The 24,823-nt window shown below is 40.7% G+C and overlaps 2 protein-coding genes across 7 annotated transcripts in view; both read left to right on the top strand.

Annotated features, from left to right (window-relative positions):
• The window catches only part of CFAP74 (cilia and flagella associated protein 74), a 37,100-nt gene extending 24,133 nt beyond the window's left edge, over positions 1-12,967 (top strand). For 3 of the 5 annotated variants that reach the window (XM_090123144.1, XM_031613376.2, XM_090123145.1), the window contains 17 exons: positions 972-1,059; positions 2,005-2,178; positions 3,405-3,538; positions 4,111-4,387; positions 4,829-4,936; positions 5,514-5,668; positions 6,232-6,366; positions 6,775-6,884; positions 7,260-7,315; positions 7,623-7,742; positions 8,027-8,179; positions 8,586-8,715; positions 9,222-9,376; positions 10,346-10,484; positions 11,015-11,142; positions 11,621-11,755; positions 12,829-12,967. In XM_090123144.1, coding sequence (XP_089979270.1) covers positions 972-1,059; positions 2,005-2,178; positions 3,405-3,538; positions 4,111-4,387; positions 4,829-4,936; positions 5,514-5,668; positions 6,232-6,366; positions 6,775-6,884; positions 7,260-7,315; positions 7,623-7,742; positions 8,027-8,179; positions 8,586-8,715; positions 9,222-9,376; positions 10,346-10,484; positions 11,015-11,142; positions 11,621-11,755; positions 12,829-12,930 — 2,299 coding nt within the window. In that variant the 3' untranslated portion in view covers positions 12,931-12,967. Of the gene's footprint in view, positions 1-971; positions 1,060-2,004; positions 2,179-3,404; positions 3,539-4,110; positions 4,388-4,828; positions 4,937-5,513; positions 5,669-6,231; positions 6,367-6,774; positions 6,885-7,259; positions 7,316-7,622; positions 7,743-8,026; positions 8,180-8,585; positions 8,716-9,221; positions 9,377-10,345; positions 10,485-11,014; positions 11,143-11,620; positions 11,756-12,828 lie in introns of those variants that run through there. The other 2 variants (XM_031613378.2, XM_090123146.1) reach the window with 2 other exon arrangements.
• A 1,791-nt stretch (positions 12,968-14,758) lies between these two features.
• On the top strand, positions 14,759-21,617 carry TMEM52 (transmembrane protein 52). Of its 2 annotated transcripts, XM_031613370.2 has the most exons (5): positions 14,759-15,226; positions 16,949-16,992; positions 17,735-17,779; positions 19,284-19,453; positions 19,754-21,617. In XM_031613370.2, exons 3-5 carry the CDS (start codon positions 17,748-17,750, stop codon positions 20,062-20,064), a joined length of 513 nt encoding a protein of 170 aa, XP_031469230.1. In that variant the 5' UTR covers positions 14,759-15,226; positions 16,949-16,992; positions 17,735-17,747; the 3' UTR covers positions 20,065-21,617. The 2 variants fall into 2 exon arrangements, with proteins under 2 accessions (XP_031469230.1, XP_089979304.1); XM_090123178.1 differs by lacking the exons at positions 14,759-15,226; positions 16,949-16,992 and adding an exon at positions 17,176-17,309.
• Positions 21,618-24,823: the final 3,206 nt, after the last annotated feature.

Here is a 24,823-nt window from a genome sequence, read left to right as displayed (position 1 = left end):
GACACCATAAATAGACCAGCAGAGCTAAAAATGTTAGCTTTTGTATTGTCTTGGCTTGAAGCTCTGAAATTAAGCTTATGATAGCAAGATGCTGCAGCAACAGAGCGCAAGCCTATTACTTGTAAATGACTAATCTGGTACATAATCAGACACTATTGGTCTCCAAGTGTGTTTCACTTTATTTATGTCTTGGTGCTGTGTGATCCAACTGGTACTGCCTCAATTTACTGGTAATTAATTAACACGGGTGTCAAAAGGAAACGACTGCCCAGGACAGGTTGGTTATGTGCTCTGGCTGCAGCAAAGATGCTGAAGCCTGATGTTGTGTTTAGAAGGTAAACTTCAGATTGTTCAGAGTTTTAAATGGCTGTGTTTATAAGAAAGCATAAATGGCTGCACTTTTCTGTAAATAGCTCCCTTAAACTCCCATGTGCCCCAAATCCCATCTTTAAATAAATAAAAAGAATCTGTCATTAATAAACATGGTCACTGATTCTAACCTCATTGCTGGATATCCCTGCAATCCATGCACACCTGCTCAGAGCAGACTGCCTGGATGTGTGCCATCCTATAGGAAATCTGTGACAAGCCTACAGCATTTCTCATTTGTGAAATTTGATCTTTTTGGATTAAAGGTAGAATTTCATAGGTCACTGTAATTTCTGGATAGTATTTTCTTCTACCACCATTCTCCTTGATACTTGTATATACAAGGCTTACAATATTTTAGATAGAGCTAACTTTGTGGAAGCAGTAGAGCTGGTGTTTAACCAGGTCTGTATGTGAATACTCTGAAACATAAATGTGATGTCAGAAATAAAAGCTGTAAAGAATGAACTTTTAGACCTTAAGTGACAGCTATGTTTTTTCCTTTGGTTCAGAAACACGGCCATCAAAAGTTTATTAATCCCCTTAGCTAGAAAATGGTCACAATATTTTTATGGAGCTGAATGTAACTTTTTTAATTTCAGGCGCTCCCTCCCCGAAGACGCAGGGAGCTGTTTTAACGAAGAGACAAGTGTTCTGGAAGCTCCAGTGATGATACAGATTGCAGATAATGTTAGTTGCTGTGGGCTTCTTTTTGTCCTGTAGCTCTATTATTTCAGCTTATGTTCACTTAGTGATACCTAACTGTAGCAGCAATGCTGAGTCATGGTTGGCAGTGATGGAGCACCTGGTGGGAAGGCAGAGCCAGCCTGGGGAGCACAGGTGCATGCAATGTACCTGAGTGATTAAAAGAGCTGGAGCAAGGATCCACCCCTTCCCAGCCCTCATGTAAGGGTTGGCAGTGGAGGCAAGGGGATCTTGCTGGAGGTAGGTCCCTGCATGCTTGAGGTCTTCTGAAGGTAAGCAGCTTCTTTTCCTTTGTTTCAGTGCCCATGGCTGTTGCAATTGAGCAAGTCCTCATTTGTTGCAGCATGAGATTTTGCTGCTCTGCTGTCATTGCTGTGCTTTCCATCACGTTGCTGTGTTACATCTAACCTTGCTTTACTATTGAAGTCCTATGACGACAGCAAAAGCCATTCATGGTGATGATATAGATTTCATGATGGTTTTTTCTTGTCAGCATGTTTACAATACAGACAATTTAATCCTTTGTAATTAGTGTTCACTTACTACCTTCCAGTTTCTTTTGTAACAGAGCTCCCACATTCCACACCACAATTTCTTCATTCTTCTTTCTACTGTTGTAGTGTATTCTTAGAATTCACATTTTCTGGAGCTGCAGATGTGATTCCGTTCTAACATACAGAATTTCAGATGACTAAAAGGGTGTTTTTTTGGCAATTTTGCTTCCTAAAGAGCTATTTATTATTGCTTATTTTTGAAGAACAATGAGGCTGAAGTTCAGGATAAATATGTTACGTTTACATTTGTGGCTCTCAAAGAATATAATAAAGCAGTTATTTTGTGGTTATCTTTGCTGATGACGTTTCACTTAAATTCTTTCCACACGATGCTGTGGATAGAGGTTTATATGCTTTGCTTTTGGATTTGTTTCAGACTAAACAAATTAATTTTACTGTCCATGCAATTGTTACTACTTCTGACTTGGAAATCAGTCCAGCAGAAATCAATTTTGGATACTGCACCATCTATGAAGCTGTGAGGACAAATGTCACGCTAACAAACAAGTCCATCTTGCCACAGGAGTTTGGATTTGTGAGACTCCCAGAGGTAGGTGGTTATCCTGAACACCTCTCCTTGTATTGTAATATATTTAATTATTCAGAAATCGTATTTCAATGCAAGAATGAATAAATCAGAACTGGTTCCTGGAAACCAGTGGAAATATTGCTCTCAGCAGTGCTGGGGAAACACACAGCTAAGTTTTGTTACTAACTTATTGAAATGATACCATAAACGTTTTCCAAGCAGTATGAGCTTCTTTGAGTCTGACCTATGTGACATGAATAATTGTATTCTATTAGCTCATCCTTTTCCTTCAACAAGAATTTTACTAAGAAAATATCTGGTGCATTTTTTGCACGTCACATCTAAATATCTTAACTCTTTATCCTCAAAGCAGGATAACTGTGTCCAAGCTGCTTATTAGGAATTGTACTTAAGTGTTTTCTGACTCTCTGTAAGTTGATGAGGAGGCTAAATTAACCACAAGAGCCACCAGTTTTCTGAGGGCTGGGACTACTGGATGATTTTTTTTTTCCATTTTTGAGTAAATAAAAGCTGTTTAAGCTTCAGAATAGTATGATGACCACAATAGGGAACAGCTTAGCATGTTGAGATTGGAATTAGGAGTGTGACATTTTATTAAGTGTTGTCCCTTTCTCTGCTGTTGTAGCAATCAAAATCAAGTAGTTAGAATATTTAAAAGGCTTTTTTTAAAATACAGTTTTAAATCTGTACTTTTCAGGATGTGTTTCATGATTAAACAGTGATGGGAAGACATTCCTGAATCGTTACTAACTCATAAACACAGAACAATACAAATATGTAGATACTGAAGTGGTGTCCTTGTCATCGTGGTACTGCACAACGCAGAAGTTTCCCCTCTTCAAGTGCAGAGGGAAGCAGTTGAGATTTTTATCATACTTCATTCAGTTGTCCATGAAAAGAATAAATAAGCATCATTATAGAAAAGTGATTACTGTGGATGGTAACAAGCTAAGGGAAGAGATTCCACTGAAATAAGAGTTGCAGGATTTGAATTTCTGCTTTTCAAGCTACCATAAGAGTAATAAAGTACACGTCAGTCAGATACTAGGCACTGTAACTCAAATGAAAGCTTCTTGATTTGGTTTCCTGACATTTGTGGATTTAATAACAGTATCTGTATCTAACTTTCTGAATTTATTAGTACAGTAACTTAATTAAATCAGTAATATAGCTTTATTTGATAACTTATTATCCTAACAATTATTTCTTATCTTACTACTTTGAAGTTTGTTGAAATTCAGCCTAATGATGGACTTGGAGTTCTTCTTCCTCTTGAAAGTCTGACGTTGCACATAATCTTTAAAGCCAACAAGGCAGAAGAGTACAGCTTTGAACTGACCTGCAAGTCAGAGGTTAATAGGTATGTAAGAAACTGCTTGAGCAATATGTAGTTCAGAAATCAGAATCGCACTTAATTTCTACCATTCACATAAGCCTGTCCAGTAACAAAATCCCTCTCACTATAAAGAGGTGAGGCTAGGATAGAGCTGTGAGGCAGGTAAGGATTCAGTTGACAAGAGTTGTTCATTGCCATCAGTTTCATCCTTAGTTTACATGTCTCACTTGCAAGCTGCTAGCTTGCCTCAGGTCTTAGCCTGCAATATTTTGTTAGCTTTTTCAGTAGAATTACTGAAGTTTTTCTTAATTATTAGGGCTTTTTTTTTTTTGTCAAAAATGCTTTATGCATTAAGCTACACCACTAAAATAATGATGACAAAAAATTTGATGATTAGACTGGATGTATTTCTTCATAGAGGAAGAATTCAAGTATGCTTCATTAAAAACAGTATTATTTTCCATCTTTATGCAAAATTTCCATTGTAAGCTTGAGAAATTCTTCTTAAATAGGGACTACAAGATCAGTTTCCTATTTTGGGGGCTGATGAAGAGACTATTTTATGCTGAAACAATTTATCATGTGTTTATTTTTAGACAATTCAAGTTGTCATGCAGAGCAGTTGGAGTCCACCCACCTCTTGAATTGTCTCATTCCTTAGTTCAGTTTGCTGCAACAGCTCTAAACGATGTGTCTACAGCAACACTGTATGTGATGAATTCCCATGTGAGTGCCAACCTCTTTAGTCATGCAGTCCCAAGAATTGGCAATGGGGAAGTTGCCCCTGTTGGGCCCACTTCATTTGAATTTTACGTGCCAGAAGACTGTCCTGTGGCAATCAAGCCTTCTGTTGGAACTGTGTTGCCTGGGAAGGTACATTCATTTTAAATGTCAAGTGTTCAAACACATCTTTTGATCATCTACATCCCCGCGAGTTCTGTCACTTGCAAATGATGTTGAAAACAAATTATTAGCATAGTTGGAAGACTTCACCTGAAATAGTTTTAAATTGGACTTAAGCAGTTAACCATCAACTCTAGTTTATGGGAGCTGTCCCCAAGTATTCTTTCCCCAGTGCTATCACTATAACTTTCAGGAAAGCTTAGATATCAAAAGTAATGACTATGTAATACCAGCCCACTGTGATGCACTGGACTTCAGAAAAGCTGAAAGTGACCTTATTAAGTTTGTCTCATTAGCAGAGAAAAAATGTTTTGCTGTCAGATATATGCTTCGATCAAGCTTTGTAGGTATAACACATGTATGAGGGATGAATTCTGCCTATCATTCTTGTGTATGTTCCCTCTTTCCCAGAAAAGCTTGATTCAAGTGTCCTTCAGACCAACATTGTCAGATCAGCTAATCAGAGAAGAGGCAGCTCAGAGGCTTTGTGAAGCAGCTGCAACAGGGGCAGAAATACAAGTAAGGAATGCTAAGAAGTAGCACGTGCTGTTGGTCTATTACTTCCAGATATTTGTTTCTCTAGATGGTATTTTTATCACAAAATTATTTCCTCGTTGAAGTCCAAACTCCTGATTGATGTCAGACCTGTCTGTACAGGAGGGTGCTGCTGCACTTATTGCTCAGTGAACAGACTGCACATCAATTTTACTTCACTACGACATCTTCATTCTTACAGGATTTTATTAAATCTAAAATAAAACAGATTTCTACTTCCTAAATATTGACAGCATACGTGGTCTTTGTATGTAGCTGACCCACAGGTCAGTTAACTTATGTCAGCACCTATGGTTTGCTTTAATTATGAGGTAAATAGCTAAAATTGCCCATTTTACCTGAATGTCATTAGAACTGTTTGTAATAACTACTGCATCTGTGACCTGTTACCCTCATTCTACTTCTGTTACCTTGCTTCATACCCTGCAGGGCCCTGCCTCTGAGGAGATCCTTGGGCCAGGGACTGGATATTTGTAAATTAATGTCTTGATTGCATGATCTGTGATTGGCATTAGCGTGCAGGTTTGCTGTGTATTTGCAGAAAAGGAAGAATAGTGAGAAGAGAGAGGGAAAGAAATTAAGTGTTTCCATTTCCAGACGGCAGTCTTCCAGACAGGTTGTAAGGACTGGAAGTGCTAAACACCTGAGTTCTTCATGTAAATCTGAGCAACCAGAATCCAAAGAGATTAAGCCTGAGTAAGTCAGCAAAAGCATCTTCTCTTAATTAAACAAAGTCTTTTTATAATTCTTTATAAATCTACTAACCCTACATGTGGGGAAAAAGCCAAACTGTAGTGAAGAAATAACTTCAGTTCTATTGCAAATGCTGTTTCCAAAATTAGCACTGCTTTTACGCCACGCAGCTGTAACCTCTCATGTAAGGCAAAGAATCCTTTTATGTGCATCAGAGAAATTGAAGACTTCAAAGAATCTATCAGAAAGTGTGGCTGCGCTGGTAGATTTGGCTGAGGATACAAGTGTATCATTTTAAGGGGCAACTCCACAGCTGAACTTTGCCAGAAATTAGTAAACAGTACATCTTTTCTAAACAGGTCTAGTAGAGCTGTACAAATTCAACCCAGATGGAAACTATCCATTCTGGTGTACTGAGAGTGATTTAGTGTCACTGCTATGCTGTATTTTGAACGTCTAACAAAGAAAATACAAACACAAATTGTTCAGTAGATATCTTCTGATATTTTTTTTCTCTTCTTTTCTCTCTGACTTACTAAGATTATTGTTATTCCTGGATTTTTTAGCTCAGAAGCTTATATAGCAGCGCAGGCATTCCTGACACGGAATTTCAGAGGAAGGTTTGAAAAATACACCATACCATGCTTTGTTGCAAGTGGAGATATTGATGAAAAACGAGGCTTGGAAAGTCTAAGCTTCAGGTATTCCACACATGCGCGACTTGAAGTGAGATCTTTGCAATTCTTCATATGTTAGAAGGTTTGCAGGGAAGTGGTAGGCAGGTTAATTTATTCCTTTAGTTTATTTTCAGAATTGCTTCATAGGTCAGTGGTTGAAATGCATGCTCACAGCCCACTAGTTGGGTTAGAATCTAACATGCAGGTAGGAAAGCAGCTTAGAGAACAACTGTATGAAAAATGTAATAGCTTGATGTCCTCCATCTTTCTGTGGAGGCAATACACACATACAAAATCAGCCACTAAAAATTGTTTACTTTTGAAATACCTGCTTAATGATACTATTGTGTGAACAGAATAGGAACAGATTTCTGATATTTGTTTTCTTGTCTACATAATTTTAGAGCAAATATCCTTTTACTGTCTCCCCAGCCCTTATAACACCTTGTATTTGGAGCTGCATTGTCCAGCTGTAGCACCATCTGTTGTGGTCACTTCAGATAATGGAAAAAACACAGTCGATTTTGGTAATGTGGCAGTAGGTATGAAATTTGAATTCAAACACTGAGTTTTTTCTGTCTTTAATTTCTTCTGAACATAGTTTTGCATTTTCTTTTTATATTTAGTGGATTTTTTTGAATGTCAGTATAGAAATCAGCCCTGTGAAAGGTATTCAGGTGGAAAATTAGGAGCCTATCTGGACCTCTGAGGCATGTAAAAAGCTAACTTGATACTGAAATGTGGAATCAGGAGCTGGGCAATAGGCTGTCCAAATTTGAAAGCTTTTAATGGGCTCTATTTGTTAGCCATGGAAGTGGAATGAATGTTTGACATGGGTAGAAACATGATTTAAAAGAATTGATTGTGTTGGGAATAAGCTTCATCATGGTTTTAAATTTCATTTTCATTCACAACAGGCCAAACAATACTGAAGCAAACTACATTACAAAATATCTCCCCAGAAAAGCTGGAAGTATCCTTTTTTGGAGTTAATCTGTCATTCAGTTGCTGTTCATTTTGAGCCTTATCTGTAGGAGCAGTTCAACATTCAATTAAGGAGGAGATTCCTCCAGTCTCACTCTGAAATCTGGTGACATAAGAAGCACATTACCAAGAATATTTAACAATATATCCTTCTTTCCTCTCTATTATCGATCTCTCACATTTGTTTGGAGATGGTTTACACTTTGTTTTTGCCAGAACCATACTTATAGTCTGCTCTTATCTCTTTTCCCAGTGTTTGTTCATAAACTTTTTTTCCTTGAGTTGCACTTTTTTAGCTACGATTCTCAGTTCTGAATCCCAGTGGTCCCTTCCTGTTGGTCAGACCAGTTAGGATGCTCGAGCCAGGTGAAATCAGAACCCTCGTCATCTCTTTTTCTCCAAATGAAGACAAATTGGTGAGTAAGGAGATGTGATGGGAACAATAAATTGGGCAAAACAGGGAGGTACAAGGGGCCACATTACATACATGTACTGCTGACTGGGTGTGTCTGTATAATAAGAAAACTCTGGCTGTGCACAGCCCCTTTCAACATCTGAATCTTTGTGCACTAAATTCAGAAGTTCTGTAACAGCCCATAGGGGCTGGGGGTGCAAGGGCAGAAGGGTTGGGGTGGCTGGAGGGGAGGCTGACCTGGAACCCAGGCTGGAGGGGAGGCTGATACAGACATTTCCTTGGCAGTTCTTTGAAATGCTGCACATCCAGACTGTAAAAAACAACTTGCCTCTACGGATCACTGGTTATGGGGTGATGCCATCGATCATTTGCTCTGTGGAAGAAGTACTTGACATGGGCTATGTCCTAACCAGAGAGAAGGCAACATCCACGTTCAAGGTAAAGCCCTTGGTACTGAACCAAGGAAGCGTATCAACAGTTTTTATAGATAGGAGAAAGAGTTCTATAGTTCCCAGACTGGTGGAACATAAGCTATAGACAAAAGAACAGAGCTTTAAAGGCACATCTGGCAGAATGATTTGGGCTGAAGGTAACAAGAACTGCAGAGAGAACTGTGTTAGCTGCCTGCAGGGTTCTGCCTATGCAGTATGTATATAGGGATGTGATACGTACTATAGAAAGGGCCTGTTTCAACTTCTCTATAGATCTAGCCAGTACGTAGAGTGTATACAATACTGTAGTAACCCAGCGACATAAATTCAGTCAGTTTACAAAATACAGATCCTACAGGCCTGAGAATCGATTTACTTCATAAAAATGCTGTTGTGTAAATTCATGTTATCAGATACAGAACACTTCCACGCTGACCCTGCAATGCTCCATTCATCTGGAAACATTTTCATCCACAAGGGACAAAGATCAGCAGAGGGTTCCATCCTTTCTTATGTCCTCTTTGCAAGGAGCAGAGATTGTTGGTAACTTTTGCACAGTATCTAATAGCAGCAATACTTTGTCATGTTAGACTTTATACAACTCTGTCAAAACCTGGGGCCTCACATGGCTGAAATTAAAGGCACAGTTTTGTTTCCCCTACAGGAGCTGTACTAAATCTGTCAGTGTAGGTAGCTGTAAGTCTATGCAGCCTGAACAGATATCCAGAAGAAGACACCAGTGTTTGAATCTAAATAACCCCATATAGTATTTTTAAATTAGAGAGCATATTCTGGGATGTCCATCCCTGTAAGAAAGATGAGGAAGGATATGGGAAGGGTTTGATGATGCCTCTTCAGCTCCATTGGAGATTAATGCATTAAACTGATAAATGGACTATTGTAGAATTTGTAATGCTCTGTTTTGCTGCAGAACCATTTATCAGATCTTACTTTGTATTACAACAAAAAAGAAATGGGTTTAAAATACGTGTAGAACTAAAACTGAACTGTCCTCCTTTCTTACCCATATCCTTGTTTTCATTTACCAGGAACAGAGAACTACAATGGTTTAAGTGTGTTCAGTGTCCTTCCTACAGAAGGAGAAATTCTTGCTGGGGAAAGCCAAGACTTTACTGTTACTTTCAGTCCTGAGCATGAAGGTCTGTACTATTCTGAGTGTCTCAAGGTTGTGCTCTTTGGCAAGGTAAGGCAACCAAGATTTTATCAGGATGGTTCTTAGTAGGAGTTGTAAATAATTGTATCTAGTGGGCAGGATTTGTAGGCTGAAATATTATCAGATAAACTGATATAGGCAGGAAATGGCAGGCTTGGGGCCCACTGGCTTTTTCCAGGCTTTAAATATTCAGTTTCTCATTTATGACAATTGTAACTTCAGTCCTTTGCACAGCATGGACACAAAGGGGTGATGGGAGCACACTTGCTGCCACACTGCTGAGCACTGCTCCAGCTGGGTTCTCTGCAAGTAGCAGTTAATTGTAGAAGGGAGTAGAGCTATGAAGCCAGTGCAAACTGGCAGGTGCACCGAGTACCAGGAAGCTGCTTCTGCATTCTCTCAGCATGAGGGAGGAGGCTTCCATCTGTAGAGCAGCAGTTGAGCTTAGATGGAGCCCAAATCAGGACACACAGGCTGGCAGCATGGCAGGTAGCTTTATGCTGTGGTCCAAAAGAGGCTAACCAAAAGTTAATGAAGGGTGACCACTAATGACCATCAGCACGCACTGCAAACTGAGTGGAAGTATAGTGACCAAGTAAGTACTGCTTCTCTCCTTCCATGTTTTGTATTCCTAGATTATATTTTGGAATTGCAGGTAAGAAAGAAAATCAGAATAAAATGAATAAAGGCTGGTTCAAGTTTATTAACTTTAAGCCGAGTTTGGCAGCAGATAAGTTTGCTTCTTTTAGTGGCTTTAGTGTAAATAGTTATTTCAGTCCTTTCTGAGGCACAGTGCCCAAGAATGAAAGGTTTAAAACAAAAGTGCCTGAGCAGACAAGACAAGGGGAAGATACAGAATTCTTGTATTAGTGTATGGTGCCTCCTGGCACTGAAGGTAAGCAGATGATACTGTTCTTAAGCAACTGAGGCTGTTGTGTATTCCAGTTACACTGGTGTTTAAGCTGTAACCTGTATCCAACACATTCTTGTCCCATATAGAAAACTGCCCATGTGATCCAGCTTAAGGGTGCAGCAAGAGATCATCCCATGTATGTGGAAGGTGGAATTCCACTAGATGTGCCCATTGAGTCCTTGGCTGTAACATCACCTCTGTCATCAAAAAAAACACGAAAAGAAGGTAGTGTGCTGCCACTTAGGTTATTACAAAACAGTGAGCTATAAACCATATAGTTGATGGTTATAGCTCACCTCTATGTCTTTTAAGAAAAAGTATGCTAAGCATAACCTTTCCACAGTGAGAACAAGTAAGGTTTATAGTATAGCCTATATTCGTAAACCCCCCTCCCCCCTCCAAATCTGTGTGAAACTTTCCCTTAAGGTAAGATTTTATCTGAATTCTAATGCAGTTGTATCTTAATGAAGATCATATGCCTTTGCAACTTACCTTGCAAATACTTATTGTAATTTAATACTGATAGAGAGAACTAAAATATCTATTGTAATTTAATACTGATACAGAGAACTAAGCTGTATTGATTTCTTTTTTATTATTTTTCTGCCACTTCTCTGGCATTCATTAAATATTTACAAAATTGTTTCATGTGTTATAGCATATACTGGACTCTCCTGATTGTACTGCTATGGAATAGACATGCTTTCACGGGTTTGAACTTATCCTCAAAGTTTACTTGATTCGTATTTCTCTAGAGCTGCAAGAACCAGTGAAGTCCATTCTCCTGCTTCTGGAGCATGTGGAGGGAGAGAATGCCCTACTGCCAGCAGTGACAGAACTGAAAGTTGGAGCTATACAGACAGCTCAGTTTGCATCTAAGAAGGTGAAGAAAATGCAATCTTATATCAGATGCTGTTAAAAATACTGGTAGAGTGTAAGTGGTTACGAGTGCCTTCTGTCAAGAATTTGTTCTCCAAATTAAAAACGATTTTTATATTTTTCTAACCAACCTTACACAAAAGCATTGGTGAAAGAAAATAAAAGATGGATTTTCAGGGGTTGATAAGAGGCATTAGCATAATCATGTTTAATTAATTACGTTTAATAATTTCCTTCTCTAATTTTGAAATACGACAGTTTGAGCACAGAACTGAATTGCAGTTCTGATCCTCATTTTAGTATTTTGTTTTATGATTTGTTGTGACAGTGAACAAGATGGCTGTTTTCAGTTTCATATGGCAGAAGTAGCTTGGCAAACAATAGAGCTCCATATAGCATCTGGGCAAATTAAGTGAATAAATGGCTATTATGTATAAAGAAATTGAGTTGACTGTGATGGAGGTATGTTGTGTTTCTTACAGAATGTGGAGTTCAGTTTTGATAACCTGTCACACCTCCAGAAGAAGGGATTTGCTATTGAGCCTGTAAAGGGAAAAGTTGATCGTGGTCATGTAAAACGCATCAGCGTTTGTTGGGTGCCACCTGCTGACTTTGATGTAAGTAACAGTTGCACATTGCTTCTTAAACCACCAGCACTGCAGCTGTGTTTTCACTGACTTAAAGGATCAATACAAAAGCTGCTTTGACACATTAAGATACAGGAACAAAAGCCAGTAACTATATGTATGATTTGAAGGCTTTCTATCTCATCTTTTGACTTCCATTCATCTGTGTGATGAGAACAAGCATTAGTCACTTGCACTTTATGGGACTTAAAATAAATTCTTACAGACCACTGCATTATACAGTGCCAAAATACTGCTCCTATTCACTAAAAGGCACTGCTTTGTTCGCATCCATGAAGTGACTTTCTTAATGCTCCTTTTTCAAGAAAACCTGCAGTCCTGCTGATACAGAACTCTGGGTACCTTTTCTTTTGGTATGTTCCTAGAAGTCAGTGGGACCTGTTTCATTTCCGATTTATGAACTGCTTAATGAACCCTGTTTCCCTGTCACCTCCTGCTTTTTTTTTGTACTGCAGACTCTTAGTATGATTTCAAAACAGCCCTAAGGCTGTAACTGCCCTTCCAAGTTAATCTTCCCAGGTACTTGTGGAGACTTGAAAGAATCCACTCTGCTAATTTTTGTTGTCAGCAGTGTGTGGGACGGCAGAATGAGTGGCCTAATCCAAATTTAAAAGGATGCTGTCATTGCTTGGAAAGAAGGCAGTAAAGATCCTGGCATGACATACGAGGCTGACATAGTTCCTCTTGGCAACCACTAGTTGTTACACAAGATTGAATGCTAAATCATGGCTAACGGGGTTTGCTTCTTTCCTAACCCTTGCTGCAGCATACTCTGTTGCCCAGTTGTCATGGACATAATGTGGTGACAGCATCTGTAGTGCTCTGTGGATAGAGCACTTAGTCACTGCTGCTTTGGTTAATGCAGTATGAATGTTGTGTGAAGACAGGAAACAATCAACCAAGAAGGAAGAGAGGTAACCTATGGCTATAAGGGGTGCATCTTACACCTGAGCTGAAAAATAGTTTAGAATTTGATCAACTGACCTTCTTGATCTACAAAAGAAATAGGTTGGTTTTTTCTGTTTTTTTTTTTTTCTTTGTAGGCCAGTGCCCCCCTGGTTGAGACAGCCTTCCTGAACTTAAAAGGTGACATAAAGGAATCCTACCGAATTCTCTTTGTGGCAACAGTTATCTGCTCCCACTAGCTGAGGGCTCAAAGCTATGTGGAAGGTGAAGACTTGATATTTGGGAAATCGCTGGATCTCAGCTGGAACCTGGGAAGATTCTGAAACTGTTGCAAATATGTGAGGGGAGAAGGAAAGTGGAAAGGAAGGTAACATGTACTATTCCTGCTTTTCTGCCTGCAGAATTCTATATAAACTCCATATCTACTAGTTTTATTTTTAGACTGATCTGGTGCTGCTAACCTTGTAGTATAGGGAAGAATTAACAAGAGGCACCAAGTAGATACAACTGTGTTAACTGCAGTGTCTTCCAAAGTCAGGAATTCCCTCAAAAGGAGTATCTTTTTACCTCTAAATGAGGGAGTTTCAAACAATGTCTGCTTCCAACTTCATATCATTTTAACGGCTGTGGTGGCTTTCTTTTTTGTTTTTCCTACTAAGACCAAAATAAAGTACTTTATTTTAAGCCTCCTCCTGCTGGTTTGGGCAATCATTTTTACAGTACATCACGAAATCTTCATGATCAAGAAGAGATGGTGACCATGCTGTCTACTAATCACTGTCTATGATTAGACACTAGGTCATGGCTGCCCAGGAACTTCATTTTCTATATTTGTTTTCATTTGAATTCTGACTAAGAACAGTTACTGGGGAAGCTGAAGTGCCCCATAGTTTAACTTGGGTCAAGAAGTGCTATCTGGTTTCAGGCAAGAGTACAGAACCAGTTCAAGATAGGGAACAAGGGACCATGGAGTCAGCAAAAATCTGGAGCATAGAAATCCCTTAAATCTTGCATCATCTTTCATGAATCACAGTAAGCCTATGATAAAGCTTCCTGTCCACCACTCCAAAGCCCTGTGTCACTTGTGTAGTTGTTAAAATTGCTCATTTAGCTTAGCAGTAAGAAAACAGAACTAGACCATTTGTAAATGTCACTAAGGTAAATGCCTCATGCTTGCCCAACTACGAGGAGCTCAACACAGCAACTCTAGCCTTCATGTAACTTACCTCTTGAAGGAACAAATAATTCTGTTGAGTGCTTCATCTCCAAAGCAGGTTAGCAAGAATTTCTGTTAAAATTGCCAGAAGCTGCTACGCGTATAACATCAAAACAGAAATGTAAGCTTACAAGACTTCAGTAAGGATGGAGCCCACACTGTGAGGAAGATATGAAAATGTGTCCTCAGAAATACATCTGAGTTTTCCAAAAGTTTAAGTTTTCTGCTTCTCTAACTGTACTCCTGAACATCATGCTTTACACTGAGTTTTGCAACTGTGGATTGCTCTTGGATCACCAGATATGATCTCTTGAACTTTCAGAAAAATTTGGATCTACATGTAGATATACTTCTTGGCTCTAATCTAGCTGTAGTTTAGTAAGAATGCCATTTACATCCATTTTCTGTTCCTTAAAAGCTACATTAAGTTCATTACTAAGACAGAGTAAGAGAGTAAGTGTGTATCATGGGTATGTGTTCTCTTATCCAGTGACTTCAGAGATTGCTCCACACTTATGAATGGTGCTTTTTCTAAATGAGCTGCAGTCTCGTGACCCTGGTTGGTCCTGTAGGAAAATATTTCAGTCAACAACATGTGACATCTCTGATAGAGCAAAGCCAGTGACTGCCAGCTGGGGGGAGAGCTGCTCAACTCAGTACTTCCATGCTATCAGGTCTGCTCTTTATTGCTGTTGCTCTTTATTGCTTCTTGCAAAAGAAATTTCTGCCTACAGGAGTCCAGATATATTTCCTCCTGTTTCAGTAAAATCTCAAAAAAAAAAACAACAAAAAAAACACCTTGTATTTTGTCATGCTTATAATTACTGTCAGAGATCTCAACAAAATGTTTTTCTTTTAGTTATTCTTCCCCTCTTTCTCCAATTGAGATCTTCCACAACCCAGTTAGCTTCCCTGCTTTATAGGTCTAGTTGTGGGGTTTTTTTTTTGTTGTTTACCCAGTCTTACCATTCTGATCATTCTGCATAGTGGCTAGCTGTCCTGATTTCAGCTGGGACAGTTGGTTTTCTTCATATTGTCTGGTATTATGCTGTGTTTTGGCTTCCAAAGAAAAACTGTTGATAACACACTGATGATTCAGTTGTTGCTGAGCGGTGCTGCACAGAGCCAAGGACTTTTCAGTTTTTCAGCATCTGTCCTGCCCACGAGGTGCTGGGGGCACAAGGAATTGGGAGGGGCTGGAACCAGGGCAGCTGACCTCAGCTGGCCCAAGGGATATTGCATGCCATATGACATCATGTAAAAAACTATAAAACTGAGGGAAATGGGCTGGGGGTCAGCTGCTCCTTGGGCATCGCTTGGTGAGTAGTGAGCAACTGTGTTGTGCTTCACTTTATTTGTATATATATGTTGTTATTGTTGCTATTACTCCTCTCTTTCTTTTCTGTCTTAATATATACTCTTTATTTCAAGTTATGAGTTCTGCCTTTTTTTTTTCCCCAATTCTCTTCTCCATCCCACTGGGAGAGGTGGGGAGGGAGAAAAAGGTCGAATGGTGCTCAGCTGCTGCCTGGTTTATGCCCCAGCACTCACATTAGTTTCCTGCCATGTAACTGACCTCTGCTGTACCACTGCTTCAACAGCATCTGACCTTTGAGTCACCTTCAGCCCTGATGCAGAAATACTCCTTTTGTATGGATACAGTTAGCTTTTGATGCATGTTTTCTTCCTCCCTGATGGTAAGACAAGCAAGAGGAGCTTCTTAATGCTCTGGGTGTGTGTGATCCATCTACAATAGCTAGGCTTCATTGTGAAGAGAACCGCACAAAAGTTATCATTCAGAAGGGGAAAGTTGCTACAGGGATTAGTATAATCAAAGCAACAAAATATTTCCTCACATTTTTTTCTCCCAAATAATAAATTGCAAGACAGCCACACCAACATGTAGGAATTGTAACTGAATTTATAAATGTTATAACCGTTGAACACGGTTACCTTCTCTGGGAGCAAGCCCGTATTCAGAGAGCCATCAAAACCTTTTCAAGTGTTTCAATGTGTTTTAACAAGGCTTTTTAAAAACACAAATGATGTTTTCCCGAAGCTTCATTGCTGCTTTTTGTTCCTAATTTCTCATTTCTTTTTCACTACATTATAATATCTCTGAAACTTCACAGCCCCCAGGTGTGTGCTCAGCTGCTAGCAAATCTGATCATTATCTATTTTTAAAAATCAATGAGCAGCAGTCTAACACCTCTGGTGAAACCACTGACTGCTGTTTCACAGAATGGCCAGGGTTGGAAGGGACCTCAAGGATCACGAATCTCCAATCCCCTGCCACAGGCAGGGCCACCAACCTCCACATTTCATACCTGCCCAGGGTCCCAGGTCCCATTTGGGACCCTGGCCTTGAACACCTCCAGGGATGGACGGGGCATCCACAGCCTCTCTGGGCAGCTGTTCCAGCACCTCAGCACTCTCATAGTAAAGAATTTCCCCCTGATATCCAACCTAAATTTTCTCTCCCTTAACTTAAAACCATTTCCCCTTGTCCTGTAGTTATCAACCCTTTCAAAGAGTCTCCATCCGGACTCCTTTTGTATCACGTTCCCAACTTCACGGCTTCTACTGTGCGCGGCCATCCCGAATCACAGCCCCGCGGCGGCTGCAAGGAGCCGCGCCGGCACCCCGGGAACCCCGGAACGCGTAAGAGGAGCCCGGAGGGGCCCTTCTGGGGGAGCCCCGCAGGAAACCACGGCGCTGCGGGGGCCCGGCGGGCTCGGCCCCGCCTCGGCTCCTCCCCGCGGCGGGCGGCTCGACTCCGCTCGGCTCGCAGCGGTACGGAGTCGGGCGGCGGTGCGGGACGGAGTGCCGAGGGGCCGCTCGTACGCGGCGCGGGGCGGGGCAGCTCCGCTCCATTGGGGCGATCCGCGGTTGTTCCCCCCGCAGCGCAGCGGCCTGGGCGCGGAGCCGCTCGTCCTTGGGCAGCGCCGCGGTGCTCGGCCCGCCACCTGCTGCGGGACTCGGCGGCGCTTTGCTGCTGCCCGTCTGGTTTCGTGATCCTTTTTTTTTTTCCCCTTTCTTAGGCACTGCTTTGCTCTTCTGGAGATAGCAAGAAGGACTCTGATCAGTGAGTAATCGAAATTTTTCAAATGTCCGTTTCCCAATCTGTTCCCTTCCTCGTCGAGTGGCAGTATCGGGTCAGAAGGAAGATTTGTCTCCCAGCTCCGGGCCGTGACTTGGCTGCCCTTGCTGCACGCACGGAGCTGCACAGCGCTCTTCTTCCTAAGGACTCGGAAGTGTCAGCTGCTGGGAGTCAGCCGGCAGGCTCCTCTCTGGGGCCAAAAGCACCGCTCTGCATCAAATCCATTCCAAGTCTCCACTTGGAGTGCTGCCGTGTCTGAAATGTGTTACAGCTGATCTCCTTATCTTGTGGGTTTTTGTGCTGTGAGTAGATCTGAGTAAGATATTCCTGGTTGTACTGCAGCTATGAAAAAGCAATTTAAAAAGAAGCGGGGGAAGTGGGAAGTTGTCTTAGGCTGGGATTTTCAGACAGCTGCTTCATGGAGGGTAACGTGAGAGAACTATTTTGTAGCGCCATGGGAATCCAGCATGTGTAGCTCTCTCTCCTTGAAAGCACTTGTTCACCAAAGCCCCACTTTTACAGTGGGTTTTGCATGTTCTTAGCTGGAGTAACGTTACAGCTACGAAGAACAGTCCTCTGAAATGAAATCTGAAGGATTTTTGTTCTGTGTTCCTATTAATCGCTTCCCTTTTTACACCTCAGAAATCGCATGAAATTGATTCCCCGCTATGTATTCACCGTTTGAGTGTGGGTATTAAAATCAGTGAATTATCACCTTTCTTCACAGATGCCCTCAGAACATGTCTCATTGGACAAGTCTGTGGTATGTCTGGTAAGTTTATTATTAATCTTACTCAATAAATGGACACATCGTGAGCAGGAGTTGCAGTAAGGTAATGGAACGCTCCTCTCAGTCAGGATGGTGGAAGGACTGCTCAGGGAAAGCCGCCAGGGGAGTGCATGGCAGATGGGATGGCAGAGGAGATAAGGTGTCAGGCAGAGCACAGCATTCATCTGGGGGTCTGTCATCTTTCCATTCCGAGTACAGCAGAGTTCAGCTGTAGATCTTGTTTTGTTCTTCCTAAATAAACAACTTGGGACACAATGGCAGCTGCACAGAACGGACTTGTTAGGACTTGGCACTGCCTCAAGTGCAGTCCTCAGTGCTCTCCCTTTTATGGGACAAGAGGCTGTGAGCTTATGGTGTTGATTTTTCATTCTGATCTCAAGCTGAATGAAAGAATAATAGTAAGTGAGGCAAAGGTCTTGCCTCAAGTGTATTTGTCTCTTTCCTGAACATGCACTCTGTGTATCCTAATGTTATTTTTGCAGTTTGTATTCTGTCACATAACATATTAATTTTGATAGTAACAGATTGAATTGATTAGTTTTAATCATCATTCTGTCTGAGCTAATTTGCTATTCTTTGCTTTCTTAGAACATGCTGATATAGGACTGTTTAAAAATACATATGGTTGCATAAAATATTTTAAGGCTTCTGTAATTAGGCAGAGTTAAAATCATGAAAGTTAATGAGCTAGTGCTGAGATACCTCTCCTTAGGTGATTTCTGCCTTCCTCCAAGGGTAGCAGTATGTGAAGGCATGACTGTCACTGCACACCAGCATGCAGAGCTGGTAGTGCGAGGAAATACCCACTGGCTAGAGATGAGGTCACACTCCTTGCACTGGAGGAATGTTTCATTGCAAAGTTCCAGCAGGACAGTGTGTACTTCTCACACATGAGAGCCAAGGCCTGTAGGCTGCTTACACTGTATTCAGAGGGTCTGTGTGTTTCTTCTATCTACCTCCATTCCTGACTGTAATAAGAGAAAGCAAGGTTTTATTCCAAACTTGCAGGTACTCCTTCTTAGCACCAGAAGATGCAGAGTGCAGCACTTCCTCAAAAATTCTATCTTGTACAAAAAATTAGTGTTCTTTAATTTCAGTTCAGAGTTTTCCTTTTACTCTAGGTCCATTTTAAGTGTGCCCCCAGTGTATATTACTTTCTTGCACCATACCTAGAGACAGTGGTTGCATTTTCAAGGCACAGTGGTTTTGCAAGGTTATACTTGCATTTCCTTTCCACTTTCATTGCAAACAAGCTGAATATACAACCCAGGATCATTAACATCACAGAATCTGTAAGCCAGAAAGGATGGTACCAGTAGTCAGAGTGCTTCCAATTCTGACTGTCTGTGATTCAGCTTTATAATTCTGGATCCAGGACCCATTAAGAGGAGGTTTGACCTGTCTTTCGCTCATTTACAGTGCAACTATAGCTGGCTCTGGAAGAAGTAAAACTGATGACATTATGGTGTTCTTCACCCTCTCTAAGGTTAATCTTGCTGACTGTGTTCATGCTCCTACTCTGTGGGATCACAGCAAGCTGCAAGAAGTTCTGCTGCCGGAAGAAGAGGCCTCCAGTTCAGCCCTTCCCTCGGCACCCCTATGATCTGACTGTTGTTGCTATTGACAGCGACAGCACTGCTCACAGCACAGTGACCTGTAGGTATCCTCTGGGTTACCCCTACTCTGTCAGGAGCTTTACAACAGTAGCTGATGGCAATATGTGCAGATGTTTGCTCTTCTGATAGTGGGTTTTTTTGTTTGTTTGTTTGGTTTTATTAAATGTATATAGATTCTATCATGGGTAATTCTATAGTGCTAGCTTTTAGTACAGCGTGCATTTATTCTGCAAGCAAAAGGCAAGCTATAATTTCTCGGAGAAAAATGGGATGAGCCCTTTATATATCAGGGTTCCATGCAATTGTTGATTTTTTTCCTTTCCATTTCTTTTCTTCACAGCATATAGCTCATTTCAGTACCCTCCGAGCGCCCCTATCCCTTCAATATTTGTGGGTATGGATAGGAGCACTGTATCCCCTCCAGCTTACAGTCCCTACGCAATGGATTTGCCGCCTTCTTATGATGAAGCTGTCCAGATGGGTAAACAACACATTGAAGTAGCACTGGTCAGCCAGAAACTCAGTGACATCCCTGGACAGGTGATGCCAGGGGGGCAGAATCCCAGCCAGAATTCACCTGACGTAATCAACAGAGATCTAGCAACACAGCCAAATTCAGAAGATGCAACACAAGAACAGCCTCAGCTCTAGCTCATTTTGGATGGGGAGTAAAGAAATGGAAGGACTACGAAAGTTAAAGAGGACATGAAGAATTTGGTCTTGTAAGACAAACTTATGATGGAAAGATGATTATCCTAACAGATCATGATAAAGGGCAGCAGTTTAAAAGTGCCTATAAAGGTGGGACATGGATGCTTCTTCATCGCCTGTTTAAGAAAAATAACTCCCCGTGCCCAGCAGAAGACCACAGGGATATTGCCATCTTGGAAACAGTCAGATGGTACAAAAAGCAAGTTGCTGCTCCTGAACAGAGCTTTCCCAAACTGGAGTTGAAAGTAGAATCCTATAAACTCACACTAGAGAGTCAGTGATACTCTGTCTCTCTATAGTTTCTTTTATTTTAAGAACTTTAACTGCTCAGCAAACTGCTGGGGTGCTAAATTTGTCACTACGTAATGACATGTGTTCCTTAAACTGAAGAATGACTGCAAACAAGGACAGGAAAGTGTTTGGAGGAAAATGCATTACCTTATGTTTCACAGCTACAGACAAGGAATGAAACAGATAAGAGAGAGATTATTTTTGTTGGTCATAAGACTTGAAGGGATTGTTTTTGAGTAGTTCTTTTTTCTTTAAATCTATTTTCAAGATGAGCTGGCTTGCGTGTGGGATCCTTTTGCTACTTTTTTGTGCCACTTGAAGTACAAATTAGTTTCAAAGAGATTTCCATACTTGGTTGAGTATTAGTAATGTGTTTCAATATTCATGTTCTTTGCTGATTGAGCACAGTGGGTTTGAAATACAGTGAATGAATTGGAAAATATCAATTGTTTTAGATGCAGAAAATACATAATAATTGGCTATTTCAGAAGAACATGACACTACCATCATGAGAACCCATGTGACATCTCACCTGGAGGGGTTATCAGTGTGAACTTGACAAGCACTTAACTACATAGTAGTTTTTCCTTATTTTTAAAGACTGAAGTAAATAAGAAGATAACACACGTGGCATCAGTTTAAGGTTTATGGAAAAACTGTGTTATCTAATCAGTTGTAACTGACCACAAAGAGCTAATTACATTGCCTGCCAGTGTCAGCATCAAGTTCATAATCATTTTCTGCAGTGTGAATTTCTCCCAAGTACATTTCTTCCCATCTTGGTAACATTTGCTTTCACTAAACAGGAAAATTCTGGGGAATTTCAAAGCAGTCTTGCAAACATGAGATACCCCTTGTCAACCTTTCATGTGTAAAAATCAAGATTTAACACAATGGCCTACACAGGCAATTCTTTATGCCACCAAATCACATTTGTATCTGTATTTCTGATTGTATCATAGAAGAGGGCTAATTTCTCTTCTGAGTCATTATGCGCACACTAACAAACATGTTTTGAAAGCTTAATGTAAGAAATGTAGCATGGTGTCTAATGTGCTATATTATGTTAATTATAGCTATGAGGAAATCCAGGACAAACTGAAAACTCAGCAGACATGAAATTAGAGAGAGACTAGGAGGAAAATGTCAAAACCAAAAATCTTGTATGTAAAACAATAAATGTAATTAATTTTTAACAGAAATTGCATTTCTATCTCACAAAGAACTTTAGCAAATTTTGCCTAGCTTGCACTTAGCCAACATGTTTTCTCTGTATTTCTTGTGTTCTGAACTGTCTGTCAAGGTGGTAAATATATGTGTGGATTACTCAAACTTTCCATTTTTTGTTTCGTAGCACAGCAATCAGTGGGCTAAAACACTGAACTCTCTAGTACTGCTAGAGAGACAAGGCAGAGCGCTCTTGTTGTGAGTAGGCAGGAATATAAAATGAGGTACATGAAAAAACAGTGACTGACACAAGAGGGCAGTCCTTCGCTTTTCAGTGAATCGCCTTGTGTGATCACTGGGATCTGCTCAGTGGTACTGCCAAGAGGCAAGGTTCTGAGCCTGGGCTCTGACCAGCTCTGCAGAGGGAGGTTACTTTGCAATGCAAGGACTGAGTTTGCTAGAGGAAAAAAAGGGGAATAAAATCACAAGGGTGCATGTTTTGCTTTTACAATGCTACTGTCATGTGAGTTCTCAGAAGTTCCTGACAGACTACCTACCATGCTGCAAGGAGACCCATTCCCTTTGCTCATATTTGCTGCTAGCCACAGTATCAAAACACTAGATGCCCATGGAGGGTATTGTAAGGCTCTTGCCTTACAACGTGGTTCATTAATTCAAAATAAACTATTTCCTTGAACTAATCTACACACAGAACATAGGATTTTCTTTAAACATTTACTATTTAAGGATTAAAAGCAGCTCAGTCTGCTCCTCACATTTTCAGTAGTGATGTCTGAGCCCTTGATCTGACTTCTCACCACTGATAACCAAAGCTCACCCCGACCCTGTCTGTGAGGAGGCAGATTATTGCCCCCCGACAACTGTGCATTATTTGCATCCCCACTTAACCCATTTCATTTGCTCAATAGAATTGCATGAAATATATCTCTCCAGATATAAAGATCATAAATAAAGGCAAGATAGAGAAAGATGATTTCTTGTTAATGGCTATAAAAATAGCTTTGAGAAGATTCTATTCAACCTGCATTTTTGCAATGCAAATGTAAAAGGATGGTAATATTTCTTAGCCTTAATGAGTGGTAAGTTAAAATGAACTTAACTTTGATTAATGTTTTAAAACTCACTAATTAAATCTGAGAGTTTAGAACTGAGATTACTGTTCTGTGTTTCTACCACTGCTTTCCATATAAATTTCCATTTTAACTTTTTCTTTGTGTTCTTTCTAGCTCTGTTTATCTCTCTGTGTGAGATCTGACTTCGTGATCCTAGAAAACTCTGCTGATGGTTGATGCCACTTAGTGAGGTTCAAACAGGATACTTTCAAAAGCTCCCAACCCAGATAGGCATGGTGTTCTTTGTATCTACCCTATCGAGCTTGTAAAGGGGATCCAAAAGATAGGATTGTTCTTTGATTGTTCTTATGTATGTTGACAGGGTTCCTGGTTTTGTCACTGAAAGCACTTTTTGCTTCTATAATTGCATTCTGCACGACTTGAAAAAAATAAAACTCAGCTGCAGAAAAAGAGCCCAGCTTACATTTGGTTTTATTACTCTTAACCACGTGTCTAACCACATGTCCGTTCTCACTTGTTTCCAAACAGCCTTGATATGTCTCAATGTCTGGCTCTCTGAGAGCCACTAAAGAGAAACTAGAAGTGGGTGGATGGGAATTAATTCAATGACAATTAATGTATATGTACATAATGCTTATAGCCAGTTCTTAAAGTATTCTGAAGCTTTAAAACAAGACATTATAAGGGATACTATTTATTAGAGCTACAGTGATGCTGAAGGTTTCCATTCCCTGGCCAAGGGAATCAGCTTGCAGCTGCCTGTGTGTGTGCTATTGTGACGTGTTTAGAAGCCTGCAGGGTGACCTCCACAAAGCTACTTCCTTTCTCCTGTCTCTTTTTCTTCACCTTTCCTGTTGATCTGTTTAAGGCATCCTTTGGAATGGGAAATTCTCCCCACAGTGCCTACCACAGTGGAAATGTGGTCACAGAGGGTCCCGCATGCTCAGCTGGATGGAGGACCTAAGAATTCTGATTTGTCAGTCTAGCATTTACACCATTACTACATCTGCTAAACTCTGATTACATCCGCACAAGCTTTGTGACATCTCTAAGGGAAAAGCTCCTCTCAGTAATTAACTGAAGTGCATATCTATTGTGAATTGAATCTGGTGCTCATCTGGCACTGTTCAACATGTAATTCTTCTTCTCCCATTTGTCCATAATAATTGTTTTGGCAGCTATTTTCTGTTATTTGCTGGCTGTGTGCAAGAGCTTATGATGGGGAGACGCACTGCTGGAGCAAGGCAGTGCTTACATCACTGGCAGCAGCTTGCAGTCTTGTCTCTCCTCTCGCACACACATGCGCTCACCATGAGCCCTTGTGCTCAGAAAGAAAATTCAGGCTTGCAAGTAAATTGCCTCAATAATTTATAGGCTTTATAGCCCTGAGCAAATTATACCTTGGCTCTGTGATGAAATTCAGGCTGCAAATCCTTTTATAGCCAAGCTCGTTAACAATATAAGTAAAGTGGTACATCTATAGTGGTTTTTATGATCAATGCATTAGAATCTTTGGAGAGTATTAAGTGGTAAACCAGCAGCATCCAGAGCAAAGCATCAATAGGGTCTGGATGCAGTACGAGTCAGAAAAGCCATTTCTTTTCCTGCCTTAAGCTTGCCTTTGTCTGTCTCGCTGCCCCCCAAATACCATTTATTCACCGTGCAGCATGTGCTATGCTCCCAGTCAATAAAATAGATCTGGCTGTCCTGAGGATTGGTTTACTGTATTAAGCAGCGAGTGTGGAGTACGTAGGTCAGGAATTCCTGCAGGTGCAGTGATCTCTGTTACACGTTCCTGTAGTGTCTGTGACTTGGCCTGAGGAGAAGGGGAAGGAGATGGATGCCAGCCCTTTATCCTAAGGATGGATGCATCTCTGAGGAACTGTCCCCACACATCTGTTATTCCACCTAGCCTGCAGTCTGCCTTCTTCCACCAGATGGTATCAGTGAGCCTAACTGACCTATGTACACATCAATTTTTCAGATGCTTGACCTCACAGAATTTAATTAAGAATATTTGGAAGAAAAAATGTCCTTTCCTGTATTCTCCATTGGTCAAATAGAAAGCAATTATGGAATCACAGAAAAACTGAGTTTAGGAGGGACCTCTGGACACCACTAGTCAAACGCTGCTCACAGCAGGGTCA

Source organism: Phasianus colchicus, chromosome 22 (assembly GCF_987193195.1).
Source record: "Phasianus colchicus chromosome 22, bPhaCol1.hap1.1, whole genome shotgun sequence".
NCBI lineage: Eukaryota > Metazoa > Chordata > Aves > Galliformes > Phasianidae > Phasianus > Phasianus colchicus.
Note: the sequence above shows the minus strand (reverse complement) of the source record. Positions and strands in the feature narration are given on the sequence as shown.

Bases quoted from the DNA above. Each gene is read 5' to 3' on its own strand.
- TMEM52 (XM_031613370.2), top strand. From the start codon at position 17,748: ATGTCTCATTGGACAAGTCTGTGGTATGTCTG. The intron at 17,780-19,283 runs GTAAGTTTATTA...ACCCTCTCTAAG, and splicing joins ACAAGTCTGTGGTATGTCTG to GTTAATCTTGCTGACTGTGT. The intron at 19,454-19,753 runs GTAGGTATCCTC...TTTTCTTCACAG, and splicing joins TGCTCACAGCACAGTGACCT to CATATAGCTCATTTCAGTAC.